This window comes from Nicotiana tomentosiformis, chromosome 6 (assembly GCF_000390325.3).
Source record: "Nicotiana tomentosiformis chromosome 6, ASM39032v3, whole genome shotgun sequence".
In the NCBI taxonomy this organism is placed as follows: domain Eukaryota; kingdom Viridiplantae; phylum Streptophyta; class Magnoliopsida; order Solanales; family Solanaceae; genus Nicotiana; species Nicotiana tomentosiformis.
In genome coordinates, this window is record NC_090817.1 from 99,060,276 (window position 1) to 99,076,654 (window position 16,379).

General features: G+C 37.9%; 1 protein-coding gene across 1 annotated transcript; it reads left to right on the top strand.

Moving 5' to 3' along the window:
• Positions 1 to 854: 854 nt before the first annotated feature.
• On the top strand, positions 855 to 6,605 carry LOC104096660 (pectin acetylesterase 8-like). The gene is made up of 13 exons (XM_009603069.4): positions 855 to 922; positions 1,121 to 1,251; positions 1,349 to 1,431; positions 1,625 to 1,751; positions 2,029 to 2,108; positions 2,207 to 2,293; positions 2,442 to 2,566; positions 2,670 to 2,730; positions 3,045 to 3,098; positions 3,218 to 3,295; positions 5,592 to 5,694; positions 5,828 to 5,970; positions 6,371 to 6,605. The coding sequence occupies exons 1-13, from the start codon at positions 918 to 920 to the stop codon at positions 6,470 to 6,472; spliced, it is 1,179 nt and encodes a 392-aa protein (XP_009601364.1). The 5' UTR covers positions 855 to 917; the 3' UTR covers positions 6,473 to 6,605.
• The last annotated feature ends 9,774 nt before the right edge of the window (positions 6,606 to 16,379 follow it).

A 16,379-nucleotide genomic window follows, 5' to 3' on the forward strand; every position in this document is an offset into this window, starting at 1 on the left:
TCAAAGTGGAAGCTGACTTTGAATAGGACTCCCAGAAGATCTCAAGTTGAAGCGTTTTAAATGATCGACTTTGTGACTTCTAAACTATCCTTTCACACATCAACTAAAGTGTCATAAGTCGTTTACTCGAGTCGAGTACTTGCATTGTATTCTTCCCGAGTCAGTCTGGTGAATGTGTTTTAGGAAATTGAGTTGTAATCAAGTGTCATAAATAATTAGTGAGTTGGAATGAGTATTTTTCTTTACAAGTTAGAGTAACTTATGAATCAAATAGGAGTAGTAGGAGTACTGGAGAGTCTTTAATTACAGTCTTGTAATTGATACATTTTGGCCTATTGTTCTAGTGGAGTTGGAGTTAAAAATCCTACATGGTAGGTCGTGGTTTTTGCACATTTTGAGCCGGGTGATTTTTCACGTAAAAATCGATGTGTTTATTTTATTGCTTGTTTAATTACTTTACGCTTAAGGAACATGGTAAAGAACCAAGTTCTTTAATAATCCATACGGGCACTCAAATTAACATATACCAACCATGGGGAGACCCCGTTTAGACTTTAGATACGAGGTGGGAAGTTGCAAATATTCTGTGAATTAGTGAAAGCGAACACAATAGATCTTGCCCAAACACCACTATTATTTAAAAAAAAGAAAAAGTAATAGCATTATGCCTACAATCTATTTGCAAAAAGATGTGTTTTTGTCCATACATATATTTAGAAAAACATGCTTGATACGAGTATGAATGATATGAGGACGAATATTATAAAGAGAGAATTACTAATAATAAACGAATGTTATACCGCATTTCTTGGTGTTGCCTCTTCTAACAACAATAAATACATTCAGGATAGGCAAAATAAGACAATATGATCATTACATTATAAACCCATTTTTGCACACAAGATCAGGTCTCTACAATGAGGTACCTCTGCCTATTATTTTCTTTTCCCCATCTAGAATGAAGTTTCTCTCCCTTTTAACACAAAGAGAACATTTATGCAAGATTTTTCCAATGAGAAATATTTAAAATCGTACATAATTTTTGATATATTGTTCTTGATCTCTAAGAGATTTTGTTGTTTGACACTTGTTTGTTCACAATTTTTTTTTCCATTGGCAGAAGGGTAGCATCAAGATGGTATCAGTGGATCATTTTCCTACTGATTTGTTCAGTAATGAAAGTAAAAGCAGAAGTTTTACCAAACAAAGTTGCTAAAACGCTTGTTCAAGATGCCTTCTCAAAAGGAGCTGGTCAAATATAATATATCCTTAACTCTTAATCTTAATTAAATCAAAGTAAACAACTTTTATAGAGTAATACTAACTTGTTTTTCCAAAACAATTACAGTTTGTTTGGACGGAAGTCCAGCAGCATACCATTATGACAAAGGGTATGGAGATGGAGTCAATAATTGGGTAGTTTGGCTTGAGGTGAGCCATATATCTCCACAGCTTTATTTTCGTGCATCTCGCATTCTCGCTAATTTGGCTTAACTGATTGAAAGTAGCTGATAAGCGCATCAAATCCTAAAAATACTTTTAAGTGTTGAAATTAAATTGATAGACAAGTAATTACATATTTGGACATAAGCGCGTACCTATTAATATCGTTCTACTGCATCAGGGAGGAGGATGGTGTAAACGTGTGGAAGATTGTGGACGCCGGTTTAACTACAGCAATGGCTTCTCTAACCATATGGACAGTAAAAGTTTCTACGGGTTGCTAAGCAACTCGAAAACGTCTAATCCAGGTATGGACATGTGAAAACTTCTTAAGTATTATCGTCAGTGTAAACATCTTTTATACGATTAGGTCACTAGTTTTTTTTTTTAAGATTACAGATCCACATTTTAAGTATAAAATTCTTGACCTAATTCTTTACACTAATGATATATATAAAAAATTCGTGAATATTCATGACCTGATAGTGTAAAAAATTCTTTACACTAACGATATATATAACTTAAACTCTAGCTAATTAATTAAATAACTATGTTGACCTATTGATTATGTGCTTTGATTTCCAGAATTTTACAATTGGCACAGAATTATGATCAGATATTGTGATGGATCTTCTTACACAGGAGACGTTGAATTAGTCGATAAAGTATGTCCTTCAGTTCGATCTCAGTAACTATGTTAATTTCTGCTATTAGTGCAAATCAAATATAGGAGGGCAATTCTATTAACATGTCAAAATTTCAGGCTACCAATCAACATTATAGAGGTGCAAGGATTTTTCAAGCGATTATGGAGGAACTACTAGCGAAAGGAATGAAGAATGCCAAAAATGTATGGTCAGTTAGTGGAATTTATCATTTTAATAAAAAAAATTACAATAAAGAAGTTCCAATGTTGTACATTGACAAATATATACGACCTAAAAATAAAGTAAATAACATGCTTCTATACATGACTGACTGTACTGTTGTGATGGCAGGCTATTCTATCGGGTTGTTCAGCTGGTGGATTGGGAACTATGTTCCATTGTGATCGTTTTCGATCTCTATTACCAAGCACAGTTAGAGTAAAATGTCTCTCAGATGGTGCCTACTTTTTGCTCGAGTAATATTCACATATATAACTCTAATTAACCCTAAAGCACTGAATCATATAATTTGTTGATAGCAACATATATATAACAATAGTCACATTTTCTTTCTTTCAGCAATGATTTCAAGAGAGCCAAGATATTGGAATCAACCTACCGTGGAGTGGTTAACTTACATGTACTCTCTCTCTCACACACACACAACACGCTAACAGAGTAATTGTTTTGCGTTATTATATGTTAACTAGTTATAATAGGTAATTTGCCTTATTTTCAGATAATTTTTAATGAAATTGTAGTAATTTACCGATATTTCATATCGTCTTACAAAACACTAAAGCTAACAAGTTTATATACTGTAATACCACGTTAGCGAATTGAAGAAGAGAATGGGGTTCTGAATACAGATTGCTGTTGTACTACATTTGATTATTTGACCATCTTTAAAACTTGTGCAAAATGCTTAAATCCACTCTTTTAATTTGGTTACAGAATTCAGCCAAAATGTTGCCTCCATCATGTACTTCAAGAATGAATCCAACATCTGTAAGCAATTTCATTTGCATGCAGTTAATTTCACTTCATATATAATGGACCTAGTTTGTTACTATATATTATGTAGTGTCATGTAAAAATTTCTCGATAAAATATATATATACTTGCAGTGTTTCTTCCCACAACATATACAACAAGATATCAAGACCCCACTTTTCATACTCAATTCTGCATATGATTCATGGCAGGTCAGTTTAATAGTACTATGTTTGGTATCACAGATATTATTTTTGCAAAATGTTTTTCCATTTTTTTTTTCTGAGTTTGGTTGCCAAAAAATATTTGTTAACAAAATTTTTTTCCATCAAAAGGAGGAACATATTGTCCCTTACTTTTGGACATATAAGTCACTTTTCGTTACAATTATCTCAACTATTAACTTCATATCACTAATCTAACAAGCTTTTAAACATTATTATCAATCTTTAACGCTCAAAGATTTTGATCAGAACACTATTTGATTTGCTAAAACTATTGTTAGGTTTAAGCTTGGTTTAGCTTAAAATAAAGAGTGAATAAGAAATGGAGAGAAAAATAAAATATTTGAATTTTCCTCTTTGACAAAGGAATATTATCCCATATTGGAGAAGGAAAAGAGTTTTGATAGGTATATATACAATTGCTCTTTCTTCTATCTCTTAAAGAGTTAAGAAGAAGGCAAGCCTCGCGCCGTCGTCGCTCGCTCGCTCAGATTCGGTCAAATGATTTGATTGATTGATTAATTTATTGGACCAAATTTATTTGTTAATATTAAGATTAACGTAATATTATTTTAATCCAAATTAGCCATTTTTGTAACGGTAAATTAATATTCCTCCGTGTTTGATTTTGCGTAAATAGCCATTTACGTAATGGCCGTTTTTACGCGAACAATCATAACAGTCATTCTGAAGAGTGCACTTCTTCGTTTAAACCCAACCTGTTGGCTAGAAATAGCAGACCATTCACTCAGATTTTTCTTACGAAATTCTGAAATCTCTTTCTTTCTTCTGCATTATTTTAACTACAAAGAAAGCAACAATAAGTATGATTTGCTACCGATCATTGTGTTCGTTGAAACACTGGGGTTTGAAGTACCGTTACACCAGTGTGTAATCCATTCTATCCAGAGAGAAAATAATCCACAACCTCGGGTACTAGGAGGGGATTAAGTTCCTTAAGAAAACACTATGAATTCAGTGGGCTCAGATTAAGAGAGTGTTTGGCTAAGCTTATAAGCTAGTCAAAGTAGCTTATAAGCACTTTTCGGCTTATTTACGCGTTTGGTAAAGTTAAAAGTGCTTATAAGCCAAGTGCTTATAAGTCAAAAATAAGCCAAAAGCCATAAGGTGGTCACCCCTAGCTTATAAATTTTTAGCTTATAAGCACTTTAAGTTTGACCAAAATTTTTACTATTTTATTCTTAAATATTCTTTTTTAAAACAAAACTCTTGCATCAATACTCACCGCCTCAAGTACTATTTCAACCTAACCCCCTCCCTCTGCCTCTTCAAGTCTGCAATGCTCATTGACTATTTAAGATAAGCAAATTCTCTATTCCTTTGCATATTTATATCTATGTGATTGTATATTAATCTTTGAACTATATATAATAAATGAGGACATGTCAAATATTTTGTTATGTTGCTTTCTAAGTGTTGTGCTGATAAAGACAGTGTTTGTTTCTCTTCAAATATTTTGTCCTATTTAGGTTTATTTTTTACTGAGAAACTTTTATCAATTTATTAATTATTATAACTTATGATTATATGCTTATCATAAAATAAATTATATTTATCATAAAATTTATCTTATCTAAGCACAGTTGTATTTAAAATAAAATGACAAATAAAATATTTTGTATTTGGATCGATTTGGAATCTAAAATTTTGAAGATATTACGCCCTTATAGGTGTAAACACTTATAAAGTTATTTAAGTCATTTTAACAGAAAAAAGCTTATCAACACTTTTTTATCAAATACTGTAGCAGCTTATTATCAATTTCAGCACTTGTATCCAAACGCATAACTGCTTATTTATTAAATCAGTTTCAGCACTTAAAAGTGCTTTTCAGCACCTAATGCTTATCAGCTATTTCAAATCAGCTAATCCAAACGGGCTCTAAATTTTGTTTCTTCTACAATATTTATGTTTTTTCATTGTTTTTCATGTCCAGAATTATTTTATAAATTCAGATTAATAAGAACTGCATCAATCATTAACAAACGTTTCTTCAAAAAGGATTTCCGCTCGCTAGCCAAACATTTGAAAAACATTATTTTTCAAGAAATATTTTGCAACTGAAAACGACTTATTTTCCCGAAAATATTTTTGAAAAAAAATATCTTCCATCATACCAAGTATATTCCATTGCTTTTCCAATTTAACAATAATCTTAGTTATTTTTATCTACTTCTGAGTTTATCAGTGTAATTTCTTCCATTATAGTTTAATATTTATTTTCAATAGATGTATCAAACTCTTGTGATATACGTATTGGCAGATAGTAGACACCGTTATACCATTCGCAGACCGACAAGACTTTGCAGAAAATTGTAAGAAAAACTTAAGTAAATGCTCCCCCGATCAGCAAAAGATGTTACAAGGTACGTACGTGCCACAATCTCTTACTTAATAATTTAATTGCTTCATGTTACAATGAAAGTAGATTACAACGATAACTAATTACTTCAAAAGGCAATATATATATTCCTTATTCTTTTGCTTTTTTTATTTCAGGTTTCGGGGCAGAATTTTTAAGTGCATTACCAAAATCATATAGCCCTTCACAGAGAGGAATGTATATCAACTCTTGCCTCATGCATTGTCAAACTGACCATGATTGGAGCTGGAATAGTAATAGTGACTTGTTGAATAATAAGGTAATCATAGTTCTCATAGTTTTTCGAATTCCGTATATTGTTAAAAACGCAAAAAGGAAAAAAAAAAGAAAAAAGAAAGGAAAGAAGGTGGGTGCAAGACAAAGTAGGATATAAAAATTGTAATTTTTTGAAACAAAAAGTAATATTTAGATTTAAGTTGAAAAATAGTATTTGAAATTTAAAATTATGTTTAGTTTTTGAAAAACTCATTTATGAATTTTTTTCAAAAACTTGTAAAATTTCATGGACAAACATATTTAAAAATAAAAAAAAAATGGAAACAAAGGAAATATTTTTTATGGACAAACGGGGACAAAGTATTTGGAAAATGTTGTCAAACTTTTATATTTTCAAACCACAAATGTGAAAGCTACATTTCCTTTTTTTTTTTTTTTTACAGACAATTGCAAAGGTATTTGGTGACTGGTTCTTTGAACGAGATCCCTCACGAGAGATGGTCAAACAACAAGATCTGCCACAAATCTGTAGTCCGCCTTCTTAACCGGCTCAAGCCCAAGTTCATTAAAGATTTCTTTAAGTCTCATTAAAATTCCAAAATTTTATTATATTATTAAATATGTAATTTTTGTATTTTCTTCATTTTATTATACATAATGTTGTTTCATTGGACATAGACCGAGTTTTTTTGCACATGACGAAATGACCATTAGAATTTTATTCTTAAATATGACATAACAATTCTATGACTAAGAGCATATCGTCAAAGATAAAATGACATTTTAAAGTTAAATAATTTTTAAATATAATAATATGTCTTTTTTTTTTAACAAACAAAAAGAAAGACTTTTATATAAACTAAAACAAATTGAGCAATTATTATTAATATATATATCTGAGTTTTAGTTGAGGTAATTCAGATATTTGAGTTAGTGTGAACTGACATATATGCCAAACGAGACAATTGGACTAGGGAAAAATTACATCTAGGCAAAGCAAAAGCTTTACAACTTACTAGAATGAATCTGCATCAGATAATGGTATATTTTCGTTCAATATTAACACGTATTATATGTCGCTTCCGACCTCCCCCCCCCCCCCCCTAAACATTTAAGCGCGTTTCTTCTGGACACTCATAAAGGTCAAATTTTTATCATTCTTGTTTAAAACGTTAAATTATTAATTTGGTGCATCCATTTTGTTTATGTAGTACTGGAATTGGATACATGCTCCATCTGCCACAGGTTTTAATATTTTATCAGTTGAAATTCATCGTTTTTTTATAAAAATAATTAATCTAAATAATTGTTCACTCAATTGTTTAAACTAAAATAGACGGCGGATGTATAATATATGCGTAATTCATATATATGATTCATAAATCATATATGATTAGTTTATAATCTACGTATATTAGCTATAAAAATTAAATAATGAATTGGTTATATGCGTAGAGATTCCTTTTTTTTTGTCCTCCCACTTCTTCATCTTCATCGATGCCATTTTTCTACTTTATAAATTTTTTATCTCGACTTTGCAAATATAAATTAGGAAAAAAATATCTGTCAAATTTTTGCACTATACGAATTAACCCTAGCCAATTTTGTTTCTTTTTGCATCTGTAGAGTACGTCACAGCTTCATATTGTAAATTTGTAATCTTCAAATTTAACACCGTTAATTATCTATATTTACACTATTTCTATAAACAAATAGCATTACATCAAGTTTTGATAATTGTTTCTTTATATATAGTCTTTAGAATTTAAAGTAGTGACATATATAATTACGCCTCAAAATGACGATAGTAATTGTTTATTGCTAAATCTACATATACCAAAGTATTTACTGGAATGGATGCACTTTTTCTTTCCGTTCATCAGTACTTTACTTTAAAGTTATTACCAACGCACAACAATTTCATTCAGAATTATATTGTCCCTTCCTTCCCGAAAATATAAGATTTGCCCAAACTTAATAACACTGAGGTTTACTCTATTATTGCCCCACATGTAGTGACTTTGATATCATATGTAGCAGCGCAAGCGCAACCGATAGTAAAATCTTCCATTTTGCATTGGTGATGGAGGCGGATCCACAACCAAAGATCGAGTTTCAATTGAATCTCTTTCGTGGAATTTGTTTGATTCCCCACTTTATAATTCCTTTTTATTTCTCCATCCTGTTCCCCTTATATAAAAGAGAATTTAATCATTTTCGTTGGAAAATATTAGAACACCAGGTAGTTCAAAAATTGATTTAGATCCCAAGCTCGAAATTTTGAATTCCCTTGAAGAAAATTTTAACTCTAAATAGCAGGTTCAGATATCTCTAATTTGAACTTCACATAATACTAGGTTCGAACGGATAATCGAATTTGATTACTGTTTACCCTCAAAATCGGATAACAATTGAATTTATAAGTGGTTTTAAGGATACGTGATTTAATTTGATAATAAACGACAAATCAGATTGCAATTGAAATAAGTAATGGAAAAGTGAATGCAAACCGCTTAAGTTAAACAGTCTTAGCCTTTGAAGGTTAGTCATCCTTGAGCAAAAATGCTTTTATTGGTAACACAACAATAAGAGAGTAATAATAACTTGAAGAGAATAGTAATATATTACTTTGGGATGCGTGTTACAATGTCCTTTATAATTAATCAGACTCTCCTTTATATAGTAGGGGAGTCCTATCTTAGATACAATTCTATAAAAGGTGAAAAATCTCCTGGTTTGCTGATTTGCCTGTTTTTTACTGACACGTGCCGAGATTCCCGCCGAAATATCCGATCGGCTACGAATATTTCGGCCTTCCGTTATTTCGGTCTTCTATTGTTTTATACCGACAATATTTCCTCGAGCTTATTCGAGGTCAGGGTCGATTCCGGGATCACGGGCTCAATGTTCCTGAGGACGGATATTCTGACTTCGTGTTCTGGTTCGATAAGATTCGAGGTCGATCTTCAACCCTTCGCGTTCTGAGCCCGATCTGTTGTGCAATAGTCGAGCCCGAGTTCGACCGTATATAGATAGTCCCCTCATTTTTTGGAGAGTAAACGACGAGAAACGATATGAGCTTCCGATATCTCCCCTTGGTACTCCGCGTCAGAAACGACAAAATGAACGAAACGTCTTGTCAGTCACATCTTCATGGCATTAAATATTTGTCAGTCGCTGGTCGGCCACTTATGGCTTTGAACCGTCATTTGAAAACTATAAATACCACCTTATTCATTCATTCAAACTTTTACATCCAAATCTTCTCTACTTCTGTTTCTTAGAAATTTCAACACTTTCTAGTATTAAATTCCCGGCTATCAAACTTGATCTTTAAACATCTTCTCTTTCCTTCATCTATCAAAGAAATGGCAAAGAATTCAAAATCCGTTCCCCAAAAGGAAACTCCCTCTACCTCGCGATGGGCTATAGAGGAAAACATATCATCTGCTGCTACTGAAGAATCGACACCGGAACCTCCCCTGAAGATGTTCGTTCCTACGGGGTGCCCAATCGGTGCTGATTTCAAGGTCGAGAAAACCTCCTCGGTACTGGGTTGGTGTGAACCGGTCTCGAGATATATATGCTCGGTCACTAATAGTTTCCTTTCTAAGGTCAAAGAGGATTGCAACTAGGTTAATAATCATGTGGTGGTCCCTACGCCCGAGGAAGCGATTACTACCCACGTGAAGGTGTTTTTAAGTGTTTACACTTATCCTTTTACGCTGGGCCCCTTGGATCCGGTCATTATTGCCTTCTATAAGAGGTACGAGGTGATCCTCGGTTAAATTCATCCTTCTTTCTGGAGGATAGTAATTCTCCTCCGCTTCTTCGTAAGCAAAATCAAAGGGTGCCCCTTCACCATCGACCATCTCATGCATTTGTATAGTCCGCAACTCTATCGAGGGGGATTAATCAAACTTGCCCGTCGGGCTAGTAAGGCCCCATTCTCGAGCATCGACGAGGATTGAGACCGAGTCTGGTTAGGCCGATTCATCCGAGTGAAGACCTTGGATTTAATCCAGACCGAGTATATGCCATTTCCTGAGAAATGGAACATGACACGTAAGTATAACCTTGCTTTCAAGATTTCGTTTATCGCTTTTCTTTTTCCTCCCTTCTAATTGATGTTTTGTGGTGGTGCAGTTGTTGCTCGTATGCCAGCTGCAGTTCCTCAACTCAAGGAGTGGGTCGAAGGCATCGTGTCCCAGAAACCATATTCTGAGCGCGCATGGCACAAACTTTGGAAGGGCCGGTGGGAGGCCCGTTCTCACGGTGAGATTTCGTTCTCGTGTGAACAACACTTAGGTTTCCTCCATGTCGCTGAGCCCTTACTCGTTTTCCTTTTCTTTGCAGGTCTTCCCAAGGATGTTGTGGTGGCGAGGATTGCCCCTCTGAGTCCCCTGCTTCGAGACAGGGTGAGGAAAAGAAGAGAAAAAGGGCTCCGAGTTCTCCGAATTCGGAGAAGAAAAAACCAAAAAGAAGGCTGGTGTACAAATCCAAGGAAAGCACCAACGCCCGGGAGATCCCATCGGACTCACTCAGTCGACTGAGGGACGAGTCCGAAGAAGAAGAAGAAGCTTCCGAACTGGTGGCCCGCGTGCAAAGCGATACCAAACTGCCTCAAACCAGGGTGGCTGGTGAAGAGGCAGTGGCCGAGGCCTCCGAACCAGAGACGGGCGAGGCCGTTTTTCCCCAAGCTGGGGAGGTCGACAAAGAGACCACGGCCGGTGCTTCTCGGGCAGAGGATAACATCCTGAAGGATGCGCTTGGAGTGATAGACCTCTCCGAGTCGCCCTCATTTACCGACTCCATGATCAACGAGGCCCAGATGCTGAAAGGACGCCTAAACGAGGGGCCCCAAGGGGTGGAAGACTCTTTTAACAACTTCTTTGATGGCTTAGATTCTACCGCCTCAGAGGACGTCACCGGGTTGGGTGAATTACCGGTACCAAAGAAGAGACCGTCTTCGGGAGCCAACATGCCTTCTTCAAGTCCAAAATTAGTAAGCCGGTTCCCAGCTCCAAGCGTAGATCCTAATCGGAAGCGGTCAATTATTATGTCTATTCCAGAGGATGCCCGGGTTCTCTCTGCCCCCATGGGGGTTGCCAGCTATCTTCTGTGCCTGGTGACCGAAGGGGATCAAGCCAAGATGGACGGGGTGGAAGCGCCCTGCCTGTTCAATGAAGCAAACCAAGCGTTGAATCGGGTAACTTTGAATGCCTCTTGTCGACCTTTATTATGTACTTTAAATTAAGTTGCAAACAATCGTAACTCTTTTCTTTGTGCTTGCAGGCCTCAGTGCTTCATCATGAGACTTTTCTCCAATATCGAGAAGAGTTAAACTAACATGAGGCCGAGACTCGAGGGTTCACTAAGAAGAGGGATGCTTACAAACTTCTCAGTGAGAAACTCCGGGATGAGCTAGAGGCGGTCCGGAAGGAACATGCCGACCTAGTCGAGCAGGTAAGAAGAGTATTTGAAGTTGGTGATGATGAGTCAAATACAGTGGCTAACGGTCCGAACCCGCAGGATCAAAAGAAACTTGATCAGATCGAGCAGCTCCAGGTGGAGGTAGATGTAGTGAAGGCCGAGGTCGAAGAATGGAAAAGAAACATGGACCGCTTGGCCTCGGAAAAGGAGGCTACCCGGGCACAATTGACTTCGGTTGAGGTTCAGCTTCGGACTACAAAGGAAAAGGCTTTGGTGCGGCCAAAAAGGTTGAGGGGATCCAGTCTTAGCTGATTTCGGCTGTGTCCGATCAAGAAAATCTGGCCAAAGAGTTTGAGGCGGCCAAGTCAGAGGTCGTCGTAGTCAAAGCTGAAGTTGATGAAAGGGTCGCCCAGTACAAGGCCGATGTCAAGGCAGCTCGAGTCCTTGTAAAACATATGGTTGATCATATGAAGTGGCAATACTGAAGAGAGGCCCTCGAGGAGATTCACGCTCGGGGTTTCGATCTATCGGCTAAGATCAATGATGCCAAGGTGCTCGAAGCCATGACTAGGAAGCTGGCCTATCCCAAGGAGGAAGATTCCGAGGAGTCTGAAGATTCGGGTGAGTCCGAGGGTGGCAGAGACCCTGAAGGTGATGATGCGGTCCCTGACGAAGACTAGGCCACTTAGGATTTTTTTTGATGTTTTTGTCTTCTGTTTTTGTTGAGGCCGTTCGGCCTTTGTAAAAATTTGTATCGGGGCTATTTGTCCCATAAAAAGAATTTTTGATATGTATATATAAGGATTTTTCCCATTCACAGCTTTTGAATTTTCCTTTTGCTTTTTTTTTTTGTGTTCGCAAAGATCGAAATGCCTTATCATGAAATAGTTAGGTTATGTTCGAAGGTTCGAACAAACCTTGCCTTTAACATTATTTAGTTTTAAGGCATCGTGGGGATTCGGTACTACCAAAAACTTTTTCCCAAGGTAGTTTAGATTATAGTTTACCGAGGGTAGCCTTTAGAACCGGTTATGGAATTATTTGAAGGCCTCATTTTTGTTGCGGGTCTCGGACATCTCCGAGCCGCGTTAATATGGCCATAGCCTTTTTCATTCGGGGTGTCGCCTAGTAGGCTTGCTTTACCGAGTTATCTGGTCTTACCTAAGATAACATTTCCCGAGTGGGGGTGGCCATGGCCTTTGAAATTCGGGCATTGGCTAACAGGTCTTATGCCCCCGGGGTCTGATAGCTCGGACCATCCGAGTTTGTTTTCGGACGGAAGTCCCCCAGTGAGAGTGATTGTTCGAACTCGGATTAAGGTGGCCCTTGGGTTCGATACCTTTAGGGGATCGTATGTAGGAAATTCTTTGAGAAATACAAGAAATTCTTTAAAGGACAAGATGTTTGTGCTCAAGGAAGAGACCTCTTTTCATTCTTGTGCATAATAGTTATACATGTATACATGCTTGGTGCCAGGGTTCGAGTAGTCTATGTGGGCATAGTTCATTTGACTATTTGGCCCTTACAATAAAACCTATCGATTGAGTCTCTTTCCATGCTAAAGTTGATATCCGAGGATAATGCTCCTCAGTGTTCAGGACTGATCGAGGAGAGGCCTCGAATACTGTTGTGATCATCGTCACCGGTTCATGGCCGGCCTTCAATTCTAAGTTAGCACGATTTACTTGTTGCCTCATTAAAACCTTGACGGAAAACCCATTTGGGACAAAACTGGTTCAAGGGAAAAGGAGTGCAACGTGTGCTTTCTGACCTAAAATCTAGTATCGTCCCTTGTTGGTTACCTGAAAGTGTTAGCTTAAAATGTGAATAAAATAAAGAACGGGGCCGTACCTTAGCAGTAATATCGCTTCAAGTGAGTTATATTCCAGTTGTTTGGCAGTTTCTCGCCGTTTATTGTTCCGAGTTTGTAGGATCCCTTTCCGGTGATCTCGATAATTTGGTATGGTCCTTTACAGTTCGGCCCCAATTTCCCTTCGTTCGGGTTTCGGGTGCTCAGTGTGACCTTCCTTAGTACCAAGTCCCCGGTATTAAAGTGTCGAAGGTTGGCCCTTCAATTGTAATACCTTTTGATCCGTTGTTTTTGGGCGTCCAACCGGACAAGGACGGCTTCGCGCCTTTCATCTAATAGCTCCAGTCTCGTACTCATGACCTCGTTGTTTTATTCCTTTGTCGCATATCGAAATCTGATACTTGGTTCTCCGACATTGATTAGTATTAGTGCTTAGGCGCCATAAACCAAAGAAATTAGGGTGGCCCCGGTACTGGACTTCGAGGTTGTACAGTATGCCCATAGGACTTCAGGTAGTATTTTCTTCCATTTTTCTTTGGTGTCGGTTAACCTCTTTTTAAGGTTTTGGAGTATGGTTTTGTTGGTAGATTCAGCTTGTCCATTCCTACTAGGGTGATAGGGTATTGATATGATCCTTTTGATCTTGTGGTCTTCAAGGAATTTGGTTACTTTGTTGCCGATGAATTATTTCCCATTATCGCATACAATCTCGGCCGGCATTCCGAATCGGCATATGATGTGATCCCAAAAGAAAGCGATGACCTCCTTCTCCCTGACCTTATCGTACGCCTGGGCTTCCACCTATTTAGAAAAATAGTCAGTTATAAACAATATAAACTGAGCCTTACCGGGTGCCCATGGAAGGTGGCTGACGATGTCCATTCCCCACTTCATGAACGGCCATGGTGATAAAACCGAATGCACCGGGTTGATGAATCATTAGAGCGTGTCTTTGGCATCCATCACATTTTCGAACGAACTCCTTTGCGTTTTTTTTCATGTCGATCCAGTAATAACCGACTCTGATTATTTTTTGAACCAGCGATTCGGCGCCCGAATGATTCCCACAAGTACCTTCGTGGATTTCCCTCAAAACGTACTCGGTATCCCCTGGCCCTAGACATATTGCGAGTGGGACATCAAATTCTCTTCTAAACAGGGTTCCGTCTTCGGACAGGCTAAACCGGGCTGCCTTAGTACGCAAGGCCCTCGATTTTTTTCGATCCGAGGGCAGTTTTCTGGCACTAAAATATTCTACATACTTATTCATCCAGTCCCAAGTTAGGCTCGTTGAGTTGATATCGACATGGATTTTCTCTACCACCGATCTCATAAGCTATACGACTGTCCTCGAATTGAACTCGTTATCTTCGACCGATGACCCTAAGTTAGCGAGGGCATCGGCCTTACTGTTTTGATCCCGAGGTACGTGTTGTAAAGTCCATTCTTTAAACTAATGTAATGTTACTTGCAACTTGTCTAAGTATCTTTGCATTCATTCTTCTCTGACCTCGAATGCTCCATTAACTTGGTTTACCACAAGGAGGGAATCACACTTGGCTTTGATTACTTCTGCCCCCAAGCTTTTGGCTAGTTCAAGGCTTGCAATCATGGCCTCATATTCGACCTCGTTTTTAGTCAATTTCACAGTCTTAATAGATTGTATAATTATATTGCCTGTTGGCGGCTTCAATATGATGCTAAGTCCGGACCCTTTCACATTTGAGGCACCATCCGTAAAGAGGGTCCAGTTTCCCAAGGAAGTCCCTGAGTTGATTAATAACTCTCTTTCAACCTCGGGTATTAAAGCCGACGTAAAGTCGGCCACGAAGTCTACCAAGATTTGAGACTTAATGGCGGTTCGGGGTCGGTATTCAATATCGTACCCGCTTATTTCCACAGCCTATTTGGCTAACCCGCTCGAGAGCTCAGGTTTATGCATAGCATTCCTCAACGGGTAAGTAGTTACGATGCATATGGGTTGACACTGGAAGTATGGTTTTAGCTTACTAGAGGCGCTTAGCAACGCGAGCGCCAGTTTTTCTAGGTGAGGGTACCTAGTTTCGGCCTCACGTAGGGTCCTGCTAACATAGTAAATTGGAAATTACGTACCTTGCTCTTCCAGGACTAGGACTCCACTTACCGCTATCTCCGAAACCGCTAAGTACAAGTACAGTTGTTTGTTTGCCTTCGGTGTGTGAAGCAGCGACGGGCTCGATAATTACCATTTGAGTTCCTCTAAAGCTCTTTGGCATTCCGGGGTCCATGAGAAGTTATTCTTCTTCTTCAATAGTGCAAAAAATTGGTGGCTCTTATCGTATGACCTCGAAATAAATTGCCACAGGGCAGCTATACACTCGGTTAACCTTTGTACGACTTTCACGTCATCCACAATCGTGATATCTTTGGTGGCTTTAATTTTGTCGGGGTTGATCTCGATTCCTCGGTTGGATACCATGAACCCAAGGAATTTACCTGATCCAACTCCAAATGCGCATTCTCTAGGTTCAGCTTCATATTGTATTTCTTCATTATGCTGAAGGTTTCCTGCAAATATTTTAAATGGTCCTTTGCTCACAGGGACTTGACCAATATGTCGTCAATGTAAACTTCAATCAATTTTCCTATTTGTTCCTCGAACATCCTATTTACTAGGTGTTAGTAAGTGGCACCGACGTTCTTTAAACCTAATGGCATCACGTTGCAGTAGTATGTGCCGTATTTTGTGATGAAGGAGGTTTTCTCCTGATCACCCAGGTCCATACGTATTTGGTTGTACCTGGAGTAGGCATCGAGAAAACTGAGGAACTCGTGGTCGGCCGTGGCATCGATCATTCGATCTATGTTGGGCAAAGGAAAAGAATCATTAGGGCATGCTTTATTTAAATCCTTATAGTCTACACACATTCTTAATTTGTTCCCTTTCTTAGGGACTACTACCATATTTGCTAACCAATTGGGGTATTTAACCGCCCGAAATGACCCTATTCTAAAGAGTTTAGATACCTCATCCTTGATGAAGGTATGTTTGACCTCGGACTGGGGTCTCCTCTTTTGTTTTACCGGATAAAACTTCGGGTCCAGGCTCAGCTTGTGAGTGGTTACCTCCGGTGGGATCCCTGTCATATCAAGGTGGGACCAAGCGAAATAATCTTCGTTAGTTATAAGAAATTGAATGAGTCTTTTCCTGAGCTCGGAGCTTAACCCCG